This window comes from Chelonia mydas, chromosome 6 (genome assembly GCF_015237465.2).
Source record: "Chelonia mydas isolate rCheMyd1 chromosome 6, rCheMyd1.pri.v2, whole genome shotgun sequence".
Lineage (NCBI taxonomy): Eukaryota > Metazoa > Chordata > Testudines > Cheloniidae > Chelonia > Chelonia mydas.
Window position 1 is genome coordinate 85,084,444 of NC_051246.2, and position 17,879 is coordinate 85,102,322.

A 17,879-nucleotide genomic window follows, 5' to 3' on the forward strand; every position below is an offset into this window, starting at 1 on the left:
AAACAGTCTCTTTGAGATCCCAAAACATTAACAGAGTAGGTGTATAGGGACACAGATTACAAATAATTACATTTTAAAAACATTTAAAATCTGTTCTTCTATCCCTTACCTGCCAAGTCTTGAGGTCAAGCCCTTTAGCATTGTGTTTTTTCTCTTACAGGAGATGGATGACATCACTCACACCTAAAACAGTTTAAGCAAGGCAGCTCCTGCCCTGTTTCTGGTGTTAGTAATGTCACCACTGTTGCAGTAGAACTATGTAAACTTTGGGGCATGAACTGAGGTCTTGGCTGGTAAAAACCTTTCTGTTCACGTTTTATTATGTGTTTATTTGTCATTTCTAATTCCACACATGCATTCAGTTAATAATTTGGGATCACAAACAGTTTATTACATTTATTTTGTTAAGGAGGCATTTCATTTCACCTTTTAATTGCATAAGACATGTGGAAGCAGATTATATCCAACCTCCAAGCTCTCAAAGAATTTTAATAGAACTAACATCCTTCAGGGATTGTTCTAAAACCACATCGTATTATTAAGTGCTAATGTGTGTGTTGGGATCTGTAGATTAGCAAATGTACATGTGAGTAATATACATATGGCTGTTTATCACCTTAGTGACTCCACATCTACAGAGCCTGTTGTGCATCAGATATTTGCCTCTGGGATAGAAAAACCTTTTCACCTGAACTGGCCTTTTCTGCTGGTGTCAGGACAGTACAAACTAGCAATCAGTAGTGGCTAAAATGGCCCTTTTGGAATACCATTTCTCCCCATGAATGGGGTGCACTTGCAAACACGTTGTGTGACATACGACAGTCTGGAGAAATATTGCGATAGCACAGCCTGACAAGTCTTCATTTCTACAACTTGGCTCAAATTTTCTGAGCAGATCTGAAGGGAGGTAAATTGCAGGTTAGGGACAATCTCTCTTGAACATGTCTCCAGAAAACAGTGGGTACTGGCAGAGTGAGGATAATCCAATGTGGAAATCATAAAGTTTCTTTCCCTAAATGAGCCCCAGGGGACAACTACTATATACCTCAGGTGGAACTGTGCAGGAGCTCTAGCGGCTTTTGACATCACTGGGAGATGGAAGGATAAAAATATTGGGTATAGGGCAAAAGAAGGTCATCAGAATAAACTGAAACAATACATGGCATAGATGGTTATGGAGATGCAAAAAAAAAGTGATAAGAGAATGTGCCATCCTTGTTGCTAGCAATAGACATTCTGCCCTTGGAGAGAGGACGGAGGAGTATCATCAGAAGACCAAGAATAGTCCTAGGGCAGACAGTAGCCAACCAATGATCTAGGGTCATTTTCAAAGGCAGAAAGGGTAGTTAGGCATCCAATTCCATTGAAAGTCATTGGGAATTGGGCATCTAAACCTGCCTTATGGGCCTTTGAAAATCCTCCCCTCAGAGCAAAAGAGATGGTAGCAAGAAAGAGGCAGCAAATGATACTGAATGGTAACTACATAATAAGGAAACTGGGACAAGATATCTGTGTCCCAGCTAAAGAAAAAAGGATGTTACAATGCCTTCCAGATGCCAGAGCTATAGATAAAGGTGCCAGATAGTTGGAAATTATGACCATTCTCTTGGCCATTTGGCAATATATTGCAAATTTTGCTACTGTTGGGACAGCTATGCTGAATGGCGGTTTAGAAGTCTGCCTAGGGAAAACCGCTTTAAATTCTAGTCTGAACTCCATGTAGTGTTGCTGGCAGTGACTGCCGGGGAGATGCACTGAATCAGCACATCTCTCAGCCAGGTTGGCCCCATCACCTCCCAGACTCTGTGTCTGTTCTGGTCTTTGCCAAAGCCCCCTACTGTCTCTCTTCTCCCTCTTCTGGGGGACTTTCTGCAGCTGGAGTTCTATAACCAGTGTTCCACCAGTGGAATTCAGGCAATAAATCTGGCCCTTGCAATTTGGGCTTACAGGAAAGAGAAACAGGCAGCACAAATGCCAAATGATTTCTTGCTAGCCAAAGGAATTAAGAAAAGTTTTTGTAAAAGTATATCAATGGGAAAAGAACCAAAAAGAAAGTATGTCCTTTATGGACTTATTTTCAGAAGGTATAAACAACCTCTGTTCCCACTTAGTTCAATGAGTACTGCAAGTGCTCAACACCTTTCAAAATCAAGATGATATTAAGGTTCTGATCCAATTCTCAGTAAGTCAGTGGGAGTTCATCCAGTGATTTTTATGTGGGCTGTGAGTCAGGTCTGAAATGAAAATTAATGGTGACTCAAAATTGTCTGGGGTACTTAAAAATTTGAAAATATGCAAAGCAACTGGTCCAGATATTGTGTTCTAGGCTAGAGTATTAAGGAAAATAGCTAACTTTCTGTATTGCTGACACTTTTCTGAAAAAATTAAATATTGGGGTGGAAATGAGAGACTAGAGAAAAGTTAAAATGTAGGACTTATTTTCAGATAAAGAAAGAATGATCTTGGTAGTTACCAAATTTTAAACCTAAATTACATCCCTAATGATGAAAAGTTTAAGAAAAACACTAGAAGGTAATAATACTATCAGCAACAAGCAGCAAGGACTTATAAAGAATAAGTATTGACACAAACTTGATTGCTGGGTTTTTTTTTCTTTTTGGATAGAATGACAAAATTAGGTCTCAAGCTGAAGCTATTTGCATGAGTAGTTATTCACATATATGTTTGCATAATTGGGGCGAGTTGGTGTGAAGAACGTGAGAATTTTCTGTGTCACAGTTTCAGGGTAGCTGCACCTGCATCTGCCCCCTATCCACCGTGGTCCTCTCCAGGAGTTTCCAGCCAGGTCTCATATCTCCAGCTGTCACCTGTCTGGACAGGGACCCTTGTCTCACTCCCTTCTAACAGGGATGTTTTAAGGCTGCACAGCCCCTGCCATTCACCGTGATACCCCCAGCAAGCCAGTCTGCCTAAAGGCCAGCACCTATGCTTTGCTTTTTCTCTGAGGACTATGAACAGTGTACTGCCAGCAGTTACAAGTCACCACACAGCTCTTTCTGAACAAGCACATTTATGCTTAAAGTTAAAAACATTATATAAAAAACAGTAAAAGTTCCAAAACATGTGCTAAAAGCTTGCCAAAGACCACACATCAGTTTTAGGGGGCCCTAGTAAGCCAATGTCTTTCCAATCCTTCTACAACGGTTGGGGCCCTCCTTGGACAGAAGGTCCTGTCTATTTGCTGGAGCAGAAAGAAGGCTGTGTGTCAGTTCAAGCTCATCCTTTTATACCAAAAGCCCTTTCCTTGTCTCCTAGTCTCTGGAAAATCCAGTTTGAACCAATATATGCAATCAACCCCAGGGGGTGGAATTTCTCTGGAGTTGTTCAGTGTCAGTGACTCGCCTTAATCATCACTCACTGTGTTTAGTTCCTGGAGGAGCTGTGGTAACCCTCCCATACGGAACAGAACACAGTCACACATGAAACATTCATAGATTTAGTATAATATAGTCCCCAAGATGTTGCATGTGATGGCAATATCTATCATAGTCTGCATTAATGTTTGTAAATGTTTGATATACGTGTACACACACACATACACATATATCTGTGGGACTAGAAGTTATGTGTCTGAATCTATGGAATCCAAAGAGTTGAGTCCAGCTTGAGCTTTTCCCAGCTCTCCAGGACCCCAGCAGGGTTGCCACCTGGTGCTCAAAAGAACAATACCTGAATCCACTGTCTTTTCTAGAGAAATGCATACGCCAGTTTGGACCTGGTGTGGGGTCCCAAGTCAGACACAGGAACTTTGAAAAAAGGATATTTGGAATTTATAAACTGTGAATTATGCGGGAGAGACACTGCCCAGAGAATCAGCTTGAGAGATAAAGATTTCAGGGAGGCCTCACTGCAATGATGTGAGCCTCCCTAAAAGAGGCAAAGAAAGGCCCAGGTTTAGGTAAGTTAATATGCATTTAAATGGTATTTTCACTCTTGTCTCCGTATTTGTGATGTTTCTTTGGATAAACAGATCACACATGTTTTGAAAAACCTGTCCTTTCTTACTGCAATTTCATACTGGGTCACAAGCTCCTGGAGAAAAATATACAGCAGGGGCCAAACTCAGTCAGATGTGCTGGAGGTAATATTGTTCTGGGAAACAGGGAGGGCTGTATTGTGGTAATCCAGCCCAAAAGTGAGGGGCTGACAGAAGTGCAGGTATGGGCCTCATGGACGAGACAGAGTGGGGTCAAAGTACAGCATTATCCTGGAACCATAATAGTTGGTAAAAGGATTTAAATTTAGATAAAGCAGTTTGATGCTGTGTCTCATGAAATCGTACTTGAAAAATGAATGCAAATTGCCTTGGATAGAAACATTGTCATGTGGACGAAAACTGGCTAAAAGACCATAAACAGAGTGGAATAATAAACAGCAACTTATAGATTTCAGGCAAAGTGTCCAATTGAGGATCTGATGAGATCAGAGTTAATCTTTAACATCTTCACTAATTATCTGGAAAAGGAAATAAGCAACAAGTTTTTGAAATTTGCAGGTGATGCTAAATTGGCAGGAGTTGTGAACACCAGTCAGTACAAAGAAATAACATCTTTGAACCTGGAGAGATTAGAATCACGAGCAGAAAATAAACTGAGAATAAGTTTAGGAAACTGTAAACCTATACTTGCAGTGGGCAATCTAAAATGCACATACTCAATAGCAAAAAGAAATATTGTAAGATGTAAAACTGGAAGAGATTAGAGATAACAGCAAATTTGACATGAGTTTACAATATGAAATGTTTGTAGAAAAAAAGCCATTATGATTTTGACCTGCATATGCAATGGCATTCCATGACAGAGTAGAGACATAATCATCCCTCTCCATATACAGCTTGAAATTATGCATTCAAATCTTGGTATCACATTGCCAAAACATACTGATAAAATTCTCATCTCTGTAATCAGGAGCCATGAAAGATTTGACTTACGAGGAAAGTTCAAAATAGCTATCTGGGTAAAACTAAGAGATGACCAAGGGAAAACGTAACAGTTTACTAATAGTGGAAGGACTTAAACAAAGAGAGAGACACATTAGGTGTAGTGCTCAGGTAATGCAATGAAATTGAGAAAGGGTAAAAGTAGGCAGAATGCCAAGAAAATATGACAGTGAGTCATATTAGATTGTATAATAGTTTTCCAAAGGAAGAGGTTGAAATTACATCATATGGGATGTTTAGAATGGAGATGGACTAGAAAATATGCGGTAGGGATCTCTTCTGAATTAGGAAAGGGAGGCTGGATGATCTAATGATATTTTTTCATGTCTAACATCCAAAAATATAAAATTAGTATTCTGTATCCTAAGATTTTGAGGCTAGTAATCTCAATTTGCTTGATGGGGCATGCATAAAGTAGTTTTCATCTCTTATTTCTATGAGTCTATCTATAAGATCATCTAGTCCATTCCCCCCTGGCTTCAGTGTAGGATTGTTCCAGATAGTATATTCTCCAGCGCTTTCTCCAGTCTAGTTTTTAATGTCTCCAGGGATGGAGCTTTCACTGTTTTCATTAGGAGATTATTACACAATCTAGTAGATCTCACTGTCAGAGAAACTTCCCTGATGTTTAGCTTAGATTTTCTTAATTTAATTCCATTAGTCCTAGCTATTATACCCTCTTATACTTACCCATGCTAAATAAGTTTTCTATCTCCTTGATGTTCTTCCTTGTGAAATACAAATGGACATTTATATTCCTTCTTCCCCTTAATCATCATTTAGCTAATCTTGTTTAGTTCTTGGAATCTTTCCTCTGCCCTTTAAACCTTTTAATCATATTTTTTTGTTCTTCATTAAACTCCCACCAGTTTGTATGTAACTTTCCAGGTGTGCTAGGTGCAATATCAATTTCCAGACAAAACCATGTTAAAATGGAGTTATGGTTGAGAGTATGTGTGAGTAATGTAAGATAAAACATTTCAAGGATGTTGTAATTATCACATAACAAAGAATTATGAACCCAGATTATTCAGAATTAATATTAAATTTAAAAGAAATCCTGACATGTTAAGACACAGGAGGCATTGTTAGGGCACTCAAACAACCTTATTTCTGTCCTGCAGCAACACTATGCAATAACAATGTGATTATTATTATGAAGCTTGAGAGCTTATCTCTCTCATCAACAGAAGTTGGTCCAATAAAAGATATTTTCTCATCCACCTGGCCTCTCTAATATTCTGGGACCAATGTGGGTACAACAACACTGCATATTATGATGAAAGCATTCTAGTGCTTGGGGTCCCAAATTAGCTTAAACTAATTTTAGAGGCACATTACATTTTAATTCCTTTTTAATATGGTATTACGGGACAAAGAAATATTCAGGATTCGGTTTTTTCCCCAATGTTTATCTTTCAGCACAGGGCAGTGCATGAACTCTTCTCCAGAGAAACTCTAAAACAACTGTCTTCTCTCAAAATGGCTACCATTTCCCATTGTTCTCAACAGGCTTATGGCCAGAGGTTGCCCTCAGTTAAGTGTGCCCTCTCACAAAATGTTCACTGTCTCCTATTGTTCCCAGTAACCATAAAACCAAGCTGCTATTGGGGAAAATGATAGCCCAATACTGTTAGGAGCTAGAGAGAAACACCGAGGAACTGGCGAAGGCAGAGGCCACCTGTGCTAAAGGCAATATATGGCTTCAGTTTCATTGAATACAAAAGATAATGGCAGCTAATTTGAAAGGCGACGATTCTTTTTGGGATTCTGTGAAGGAAAAAATATTGCTGAGCATCTGTTGAAGGAGAAACTGTCATTTATGAAAAATTGTGGCAAAAATTACCACTATCCTAACATTTCTTCATATGTAGCATAAACGCAAGATTTCACTATTCCGTAGAGTCCAGTTTTCAAATAATGGCATCTAAACAGGATGTCCAAATCCTGAATCAATCCTAAAACAAGCAATGATATAGTAGATTAAAAAAGAAAAAAGCTAGAGATACAAACTGGTGAGCCAAGAGAAGGTTCTTTAAAAAAGCTATTCCTCTATGCCCAGCCCTTTCTTAAATCTAGACTTTTATGAAACCCATTCTAGAAGTTCCTTCATAAGAGCAAGTTTGAACAAGCACTGACAATATTTAATTTACTGTTTACTTAAAACAGGCTGTGCTGAATAGTTTGTAATCATGCACTTCACAAGAGATGTACCATGCATGTGCCTCACATAGCAAAAGAGCACCTAAAGGACCTAAGAGTAGGTTGGGTAATTTCATGTAATTGAAGCTGAGTATAGATGCAGCTGGATGTGGCACTGTTTCAAGATGATGTGGATGCGTTTGATAGGAAAATTGGAAAAGATGAGATATTCTTCATTAGGAAGGGGGGAAAAAGACTTGCTGCCCTAGAAAAGATTCATTTAACATAACGCACCACATATTACAATACAGCTTGATTTTCAGGTGCACCTATTTAACCAGTAATAATGTTAAACTGAAGATGTAAAATATGATGAATAAAGATGGGCCAAAACTTCTTGCGTTTGATTTGCAATTTTGTAGTTGTGCAAAATTCAGATTTTACTGATATATTTTATAAGACACAAATGCTGTGAAAATGTATGAAATTCAGCAAAAATTAAACTTGTACTAGCATATTGGCCTCAAACAGAAGGGGCCCCACACTCACAGACAGGTATAAATAGAAGGAGCGGCAAAGCAAATTGTCAGTTTGATGTAGTGGGGTGCCAGTTTTGGAACTTCAACGATGTAAAATATTTATTTGTTACAAATGTTAATTACTATAACTACAGCACACAAATAAACAAGAAAGATTGGTAACAGTAATCGATAATCCCTACAACAGCAAGTCCACAGCTGTTTTTATATATGTCAGTGGCTCTCAACCTTTCCAGACTACTGTACCCCTTGCCGGAGCCTGATTTGTCTTGCGTATTCCCCAAGTTTCACCTCACTTAGAAACTACTTGCTTACAAAATCAGAAATAAAAATACAAAAGTGTCACAGCACACTATTACAGAAAAATGGCTTACTTTCTCATTTTTACCATGTAATTATAAAATAAATCAATTGTAATATTAATATTGTTCTTACCTTTCAGCATGTAGTATATAGAGCATTATAAACACATCATTGTATGAAATTTTAGTTTGCACTGTTTTTGCTAGTGCTTTTTATGTAGCCTGTGGTAAAACGAGGCAGATACCTAGATGAGTTGATGTACCCCCTGGAAGACCTCTGTGTACTTCCAGGGGTATGTGTACCTCTGGTTGAGAACCACAGATATACATGACTTGTGAAAAATATGATTGTGATACAGCTGAAGGTGAGATCAGCAATACATATGTTACATGCATTTATAACGGTGAAATGCTAGTCTACACAGTTACAGACAAAATTGGACCAGACATTTGGAAAGATGGGGAAAGTTCAAAAAATGAGATTCTCTCGCTTCTTGGATATTTTCCAGTTTGATTGTGTTATATTTGAAAAATATAACTTCTGAACAGTTTGACCTAGGAACTCCACCTTTGTTTTACTCTTCTTTGGTAAGGAGTAATGCAGTGGAGGGTAGAAGAGATAAATAATTGGTAATCAAACCAATTTTCATGTGAATTTTAAACAATGTAGTGTTCTAAAGAAACCATATGGCAATACACTGGCCTGACACAAGCTTCTTAAACAACACATTATTGCCAGGCCTGCATACATTTTTTTTTTTTTTTATAATCCACACCAAGCAGAAATATCCTGCAAAGTCTCTAGAACAGAGACCAGGGAGTCTGCATCAAATTGCCTTAAAAGCTCCTTGCTCATACTTTCCCCATCAAAAGATCCCCAGTGTCTAGGAAACTGCACAGGAATATGGGGCTAGAGACTTTCCCCATCCCTAGTCCAGGGATCTCAAACTCAAATCACCACGCGGGCCACATGAGGACTAGTACTTTGGTCCGTGGGCCGCATCACTGACACCTTTTCATATAAAGGTACAAAAGCCCCTCCCCCTGCTGCTGCCCCAGCCCCGCCCCCATTCCACCCCTTCAATGAGGCCCCGCCCTACCCCGCTTCTTCCAACCCCTTCCCCAAAGTCCCCACTCCAACTCCGCCCCCTTCCTGACCCTATTTCAACCCCTTCCCCAAATCCCCGCCCCTGCCCCGCCAACTCCTCTGAGTGCGCGGCTCCCTGCTCCTCGCCCCTCCTTCCTGGAAAGCAGTAGGCGCCGCCAAACAGCTGTTTAGTGGCAGGAAGCCCCGGGAGGTAGGCAGAGGAGCAGGGACATGGCGCGCTGGGGGCGGAGGGGAGCTTGGGAGCTGCAGGAAATAACTCTGGGGGGGACACAGGGAGTTTAGCGGGCCACAGCAAATAACTCAGCCCGTGGGCCACGTGTTTGAGATCCCTGTTCTATTCCCATCTGTTTCACTGAGTAATAACAATTCACAAATATTTATTGGAGCCTCACACCACCCCTGTAAACATAGATAAATATCATAATCTCTATTTAACAAATGAGGAAAGAGACACAAGATCTCGTGACTTGCCTAAAGTTATAGGACAGTGCAAGAACTGGTAGAATCTAAACCTGATTTTCCACACCTGCAGCTCCCATTGACTTCAACTGGAGATGTGGGAGCTCAGCACCTTTGAAAATAATTCCCTACATCTCTTGTCTAATGCAGTTGCCAAATCCACTAGATTGCCATGCTTCTGAATCAGTACAGTGAAGATAATGGTGTCTGCATGTAGCTGTAAACATACTAAAACCCATATATTTTCAGATTTCACCTGTGGAATGTGAAATTTCATTACTTTCCAGATGAATAAAACATGGCACAGAGGACCACACTCCCTTTTCTAGCAAGTCAAAACCTCTCTGTGTTTGTGTCCTCTTCTGTAAAATGAGGATGTGAAGAAAAATGGGGAAATTGCCTGACAGAGGTTCCCTGAGGATTAGATTGTGACTGTGGACATCTTAAATTTGTAAAAGCTGTTATTTGTACTGTTGATATGTAGAATGTAGCAAATGTATACTACAGTAAGTACATACATACATACATCCCTCTGTCTCGCTACGCTTTGCTATCAAACAATAATTTTGTATTTGGAGGTGCATAGACCTTTTGAAAACAGTGTGGACTATGTGTTTTTTAATTCATGATATATCCAAACATGTATTTCTCAGTGAATTGTGTGGGTCCTGGGAAAAAAATAGTAGACAAGTGAGCCTGCAGGTGTACACAGATAGAGTTTGGTTTAAATGATATGTCAGTGTAAGATTAAACATTGTTTTTTTAATTTTCTTGGTCAGGGATGACTTGAGCCTGTGTGGTTTTTTGTGTCATACGTTGGGCTGGATTCTCATCCCAGAAAAGTGAATTTAATTTTATCATTAATTTTTATATACCAGTGGAATCAGTGCCATTGTTCCAGAGTCAATCAATTCTCAGGGCAATGATACAATGTGATAATTAAGGGTATCTGGGTGAGCTAGAGTGTTCATACCCATGTAATACATTTTTGTTTTTAACTTTAAAATGGAACCTTATCTTAAAATTTTTAGACTACGGTTTGCATAGTGTTTTGGAGAAAACCACAACATTCACATGGACGTTTCTTTCTCTCTTGTTTTTAATCTTAACTGTAGTTTAATGTAGTTATCCCTGAGAATGTAGCACTTTCAATACCAGAGCACATTCAGTCCTGCTTTATGGCCTTGGACATGAAATCCAGTACATGACATTCATTGTCACTTATCTTGAAGAAACAGCTACCACATACGGATGTGCAAGCTCTGTAACTGACCTTAACAGCTATTTGACAAACTGGTTATTGGAAGGAAGATTCCAGCACTACACATTTATACCACATTCTGAAGATATTTCTTTTGTATAATAGGATATCCTGTGAACTGTTCACATTTGGACTGTAAGAGTAAAGTAAAGCTGAGTGGTTCTAAACAATACAAATTAAAGTAACCTCAGGGCAACAGAGAAAATTATTCAAACCCACCAACAAGATGTTATAAAAATCCATTGTACCTATAAAATATGGCTTCCAGAAAACTAATGGCATACAACAGTGCATTTCTGTGAACTCATCCTGCTAGCAAGGGTTAGAACCCTTCATAAAGCTGCTTATGTTCTGCTGACTCATTGTGGCAGGTGCTGCTCAATAATTCCACCTTGAAAACAAGGGAAGTGGGAGTAGTTCTCTGGGGAGAAGGAAACCGGGTCCTTGGACTGAGGAAGTCCTGGAGGGACAGCCAAATTCAGTCTGAAATATATTTGTGGTGGTGTTTCTGAGAGCCCAGTAACACACCTGGGAGAGGTGAGAGTCTGAACACAAAGACAGAGTTTGTGTGCTCTGAGAATGGGCTGGGGTTCAGTCTATTCACACAGTTTTGTCTGCGTCAAACTGATTCATGGAACGTTTCCCCATGTAGTGCTCTGGAACCAGCAATTTCCCAGGCAAAAAATAATTTTCCCTATCTGGATTTTAATAGTAATATTAAAATATTTTTACCGGTTAAAGGACACATCATTCAAAGGAATTTCTGAAAAGCTATACTTTGCTAATTTCAACAGCAGGCCTTAGTGTCTGGATGAGTTTGTACAGCCAGCTGTATTAGCAATGGAGAATTCAAATCCCAATAGTTTGCAATGGCTGTTTACATGGATGCTAAATAGAGAATGCAACCTTTGGGTTTAAAATGGCAACTCTCTTTTGTGAAGAGCTGGTGAATACATTTTAAAAAATGCTTTCCAGCTGGGTGGATAAAAATCAAGTATTTTTTTTTAAATCAAAAATGTCAGATTTTTTATAAACATTGACGTGTACTGTCAGAGTTTTAAAGAAAGTAGAAGCAATGAACGGATGGAAGTCATTGGTTAAGCACTTGGAACCAGGGTTTGCTGAAGTGCTAACCCAGCTTTTGACAGCACTAGCCTCTTTCACAGGTGCAGAGAGAATGTTCTTCTTTTCAGTTTATCCAACTAGTTCAGGCAATGACTAGTTCATTCAAATGTGAGGGACTAATTGGGAGTTGAAAAAGCAGGAAACCTTGTTTTTCTTTTCCAATTTATGAACAAAAACTAGGTGTGAGAGGATAAAAATCTGTTAATTCTACAGTCTTGAAGGACATGGTGACCAATCAGTTCAATTCACTAAGTATAGATAATATTTCCTTTCTTTAATAAATCAGTTAGTTTTAAGTGCAAAACATGTTTTGATAAACTTTTTTTCTTATTTATCCAGCATATTTAAGGTAGTTTTATTTAACTAATAAAATTAAAATGCTGTTTTTTGCCTCCAAATAGAATGACACAAATCATGAGTAAAAATTTAATCATCTAGTAATTAAGAAATGCGTGATTAACCATTTTCTAACATAATAAAAAAGTAAAAATGAAGAGTCGGAATAAATGTAAATTAAGCTATATTACTGCTTAAATAAATTTAATCAATATACTGTATCTCCTTGGACAGCAAAAAGATGTACTAAATTTAGTATGCAATCTATATTTACTTGTAAAACAACATGTTTTAGTGGTTACCAACTAGAGAATCAACCTTTCTTTAGGGAAAGAACTAAAAACTCTGCATACAAAATAAGATTAAAATCGATTATTTAAATCAGAGTTTCCTGTTTACTCATTGAAATCATAATTAAAATTGGTGATTTAAATTACTTTGATTTAAATCTATCCACTCTGGTTTCCAGTCATTCTTTTGGCAGGGCCAGTTATTTAAGTTATGTAAGCCTTACTTCATATATTATGTAACTGTGGTATTTTCATAGTTTTGCAAATTACTGGCCAATGACACTTTAGAGATCCAAAAATAATTACCATGCAAGCTACACTTGTGTTAACACTGAAATAATCATATATTCAGTATTGCCCTCTAATTATATAGTACTTAATTTGTAATTAAATTGGTCAACAGTTGTATAAGTAAAGAATATTCACGACATTTGTACACAATAAGAGTTTCCTATCTATTATCAAGTATTTCATGTACTTGTATCATACCCTATTTAGTATACCTTCAGGTTTTTTATTAGGCACTTAATGCCTGTTTAGTTTTAGGGAGTTACTAGATTGAGTTTTCCTGGGAATAAAAGCATTGTTAAATGCAGAATGTTTAACACAAGACTTTTTTTTCATGAAGCTGCTGCTAATGTTTAGAATTTTAAATTTCCCTCTTTTCCTTCAAACTGTGCTGCTATGCAGGCAACAGTTCTTCTCCGTCAAACAAAACAACAATAGGAATATTATAGCGGCACCAATTGCAGCTGAGTTAAAGATGAGCTGAGTTTAATACTTAAATCATGGATTCAACCTCTGTTGTGTATGAACAATAGTGTGCATCTTTCCTAAAACTGCAGCACATACTCTTTAAGTATAGAATGAATTTTCTGCAACTGTACAAGTAAATCCATTATTTATTTATTTTTAAATAAATTTAAAAATTGGTATTTTAAGAAATGAAGCATAGTATCAGACCTCCATTTTTGCTTATTTGCATGTTCCCTAATAATCAGACATAATGGAACAACACAGATTCTCCCAACTTCCCATATAATTAAAACATACGCTATCTCTGGAAGCTGGAGCCTTGTCCTCTATTTGAATGCTTAAGTCCCGTTTGTATGAATGAGCATTCTATGCATCAGTTAGGATGTTTTCTGAGAGAGAGCAGAATTCTATGTAACCACACTTGATCAACAAAATTCCCCAAACCCCAACAAATCAAATAAAAATGATCCTCTTATTATAGCTTTCGTGTGTTCCCCCCCAACCCCCCTTTCCCTTGCTTTCTCCCAGTGGCAGCATTTGTCCCATGGAGGCCCCCTGCAAAGCTCAATTCTGGTGCCCTTGCTTTTGCAAAGGACACCATTTTGCTCTACAAAATGGCATCCTCCATGCAGCATGACCTCACATTCAGTGTGTGCAAGATCACACCACTTGGAAGACGCCATTTTGTAGAGCAAAGTTGCATTCTCTGAACAGGTGGAGCGTGTTCTGGCTCCACTGCAACTGTGTTTGTCACCAGGGACACGTAACTGAGTCACCATATCGGGGGCCCCCTGGCTGCCTTGAGGACGCCTGCAGTTGTACAAGTTGTAGGTATCTAATGCCCACCAATGCTTTATCCTAAGGCCACACTGCATTATTCCCTGTCACATGATACAATTCAAATTGCTATAGTTGCGTTTCATACGGATTGGTGACAAGAAGAAATTGCTCTATTCTACTTGCAAATGTTTTCTTTGTTTCCCTCAGAAAGGAAGCTTAGATATTTTGTGGTGCCTGGTAGTTAATTAGTAGGATTTGGAGCAATTCAGGGCAGTTGGTGGAGAAACTAAAGTACAGTTGGGCACATGCACAGTTCAGTCTAACATCTACAAACAAACTCATTCCCAGATGGAGAATGACCCTTTCATCCAGAGGGCCATGTACTTATTGTTCTCGCTCTTCACGCAGAACTCCCACAGATGACCGTAAGAATTGCCTGTGGGACTGAGGGCCACATATGAATTATGATTAAACATTCCAAGTACTTCCCTCTTCCTTTGTTTTTTTTCTAAACTGCTTGGATAAGACATTATAAATTATAGTTCACACTTACCTAATGGAGATATCAAAGTGGCATATCATGCCTGTTGATGAAAGGGTAACCCCTGTTTCCAGATCATCTTTATGTTAACAGCTTATAGTAAAATTTGCAGAATAAAATGTAATTAATTTCTTCAAAGCAAATGTGATAATTAGAGACTCATTGTAAAATAATAATAATGCTAGTTAACGATACTAATGCCCAAAAGATTGAAAACATTTGTTTTATCAATTAAGGAAGAAGGTACCTGATGCAGCATGATTTGTTGTTTGAAAAAGGAGATGGAAGTTAAGTCAGAACCACAATATTAATGGATTTGTATGGGTGGGCATAGGCTAATATATTCAGTGTTGTACATTTTTATGGTTTCATAAATAGTATTATTAGCAACATTTCAAAGGAAATATGAGAGAGAGCGCTCAGATGTGATGGCATAAACTCTTGTGTGTTTTATAGAACGCTATTACTCCAGATACAGCCTACAGGATGTGACTTTTCATAAAACCTAATGAATTTCTAGATTTGTCAGCTGTTTCAACACAGATGCACTTTGCTATTCTCACGGAAATATTTTGATCCCAGATCTAAAATATCAATAGCTTTTAATATTGCAAGTTTGTTTGGCTATTTTGTAAATGGGGCTGTGGGTCTTGATAAAAGTAGCAAGTAATTTTGTACAGGTTTTATATTTTGCTGCCTCTCCAACATTTGATGCTCATATTTTTTTCCTTGCAGAGTTTTAAGTTGAATGTAGATAGCCACTGTGCTTTAAAAGAAGCTGTGGTAGAAGAAGGATGTCAACTTCTTGAGCTTATTGTATCTCACAAATCAGGTAAATCTTTCTGAAATATTGCAAGTCTTTATGTCTCCAGACTATTAAAGAATGAAGAAGCATTGCTGTAAATTACTGCATATATTCACTTCCTTATGTATTATTAATATTTACATTATCAGATTGACCTTCAAGATTTATAAATGTTTCATATACTGCTTACAATGCTGTGATACTTATAAAATGAAATACTACCTCAAATAGTCTGTTCATTTTATTTTGGTCTTGCTGCTCAGCTGAGTTTCAATTGAAATCACATCACTGAAAACCTCACACTGACATGTTCTTTGATATAGGTGCTATGGAAATAACATTAAGATAATGAATTAGGGTTTCATATATATATTCTGCACAGGTAATTGCATTGGTAAAGGTGGGGGGTTCTTTTTTTTCTTTTTTCTTTTTTTTTTTTTGTTACTTACGTAAACTAATTCTTACTTCAGTTTTAATTTATTAGCAAAATACTTTAAAAAGTTATTTCCTTTGATTATGCTTGTCTATTTCTGAAAAGGACTTAAATCTGGGTGCATAATTATATACTATTTTTGACGTTAGCATGACTAGCTTAATAGTAGGGTTTTAATCATCATACTTTACTACTGGGTATTGGTATCTTAATTTTGGCCCACTTAGCATACCTTTCATCTAATTTGCAGTTGTCCTTTTGTTTACATTTTTCTGGTCATTACAGCTGTTGTTTCACAATCTACACCTATTTCTTGAGAGCCACAGACAGAATTTCTTTAATGCAAAAGCTATAGTAAATCAGTGCGTTACTGGTATAATTCCCGGGGTGGTAGAGAAGCCACAGCAAAGGTCTCAAAGCTGTACACTGAGATAAATTGTGTATGTTGCAGTATGTTTAGAAAATAATAATTTAAAGCACAGAAAATATACAAAGGAGTGGGAGGGATGAAATATTACATCCTGGCTAGGAAGTTATTGAATGTTTAGAGCCGGGGCAGAGATAGCTAGAGGGGGGAGTTTCCTTGGCTTTCCCCATTACATATAAATCACTAGTTCTGTGACATTTTATTTTCCTTTAAATTCTGAGCTGAGGTATAATTAAAATGTAACATTCTGGCTAATTGTGAGCTAAAAGAAATGATATGACCATATAGTAGTGTTAGCAGTATGAACACAAAAGTTCCTGGCCTCATTTTCTGAGTATACTGAAATATTTGCTGTGTTTTTTCTTTTAAATTTCCTGATAAGCCATTGTGTAAAGAATATTATTTAAAGATGTAGCTGAGTTTACAACTTTCATTTTTTTCCTCCTCATTTTGGAGAAGGACTGAAGGACATGCTGCAGATGATTGCAAATCAGTGGAAGGAACTACAGAGGCAAATCAAACGACAACACAGCTGGATTCTTAGGGCTCTGGATATCATCAAAGCAGAGATACTGGCTACTGATGTGTCTGCAGAGGATGAGGAAGGGACTGGGAGCCCCAAGGTAAGTGGCTTGAAGTTTGCCTTATTTCCTCTTATTTCCGTCTTCTTTTGAACTTAGGCACCACTGAAGTTTTCTTTCCACCCTAAGGCTTTTTCATTTCTACTGGGTAATTTTTTTCTTTTTTTATAAACAAAATGAAATGGCTTACTCTGAAACAATAAAAAAAAGCTTAAACTTTCAAGTTTTCCAAGAAGACCTCTTTCACAGTGTGTAAGGGAGTGCGAAGGGGCAGGAAAGGGACATAAAACATTTAGTAAACAAAACATAAAGCATCTTTAACATGAATAATCAGAATGGTTTTAAATTGTTTTGTTGCAACTATAAATCACTATAATCAGTGCAATCACTCAGCTCTGACATCCATTAGCCGCTTGGTTACAGCAAATTAACAAAGAAGAGAGAAAGTGATTCATTATCTCATTCCTGTTAATGACTATCAGATGCATTGCCTAATTAGGGGATGGCCATTGTAGTGGGAAGAAGGTTGTATGCTTTGCCACAAATCTTTTTGCTCTGGTTTAAGCCTTCCATAATAGTGCATGCATTGAATACAACATGTACTTCAAAAACAAAGTATTGACATCTGTAATCATTTGGTGTGCATTAGTTATCAAGGATGGCTATAATATTTACCAGTTGCCCAATGTGATACTTGCAAGAGTAGTTTAAACAACACAAACTCATCCAAATCATGCAACAAGTTCAGTGGTGGTATCAACAAAAATGGATTTATTTTTGAAACCACATTGATTCTTCCATTTGCAATTCGCAGAATAGTCCAGTAACTTCAGCACCTAGGCATATGGGAGACTCCAATTTATAAAAAAATTCAAGGTTCCCACTTCCAAAGATGTTTTATAAATTAGTTTCTCTGATTCTCATGCTCAGGGAACAAGTTGTGGTGGTGTTTGCCATTTTTAAGGACCACTCTGTGAAATGGTGTTTGGTGTCACCAGAGAATTAAGTTAAATGTCCAGCTCCTATTACCTGAC

General features: G+C 37.8%; 1 protein-coding gene across 1 annotated transcript in view; it reads left to right on the forward strand.

Annotated features, from left to right (window-relative positions):
- AKAP6 (A-kinase anchoring protein 6) overlaps window positions 1-17,879 on the forward strand; it is a 413,166-nt gene that overhangs the window by 209,177 nt on the left and 186,110 nt on the right. Inside the window, exons 7-8 of the mRNA XM_037900577.2 lie at window positions 15,335-15,431; window positions 16,721-16,887. Of these exons, the coding sequence (XP_037756505.1) occupies window positions 15,335-15,431; window positions 16,721-16,887 (264 nt within the window). The remainder of the gene's footprint in view (window positions 1-15,334; window positions 15,432-16,720; window positions 16,888-17,879) is intronic.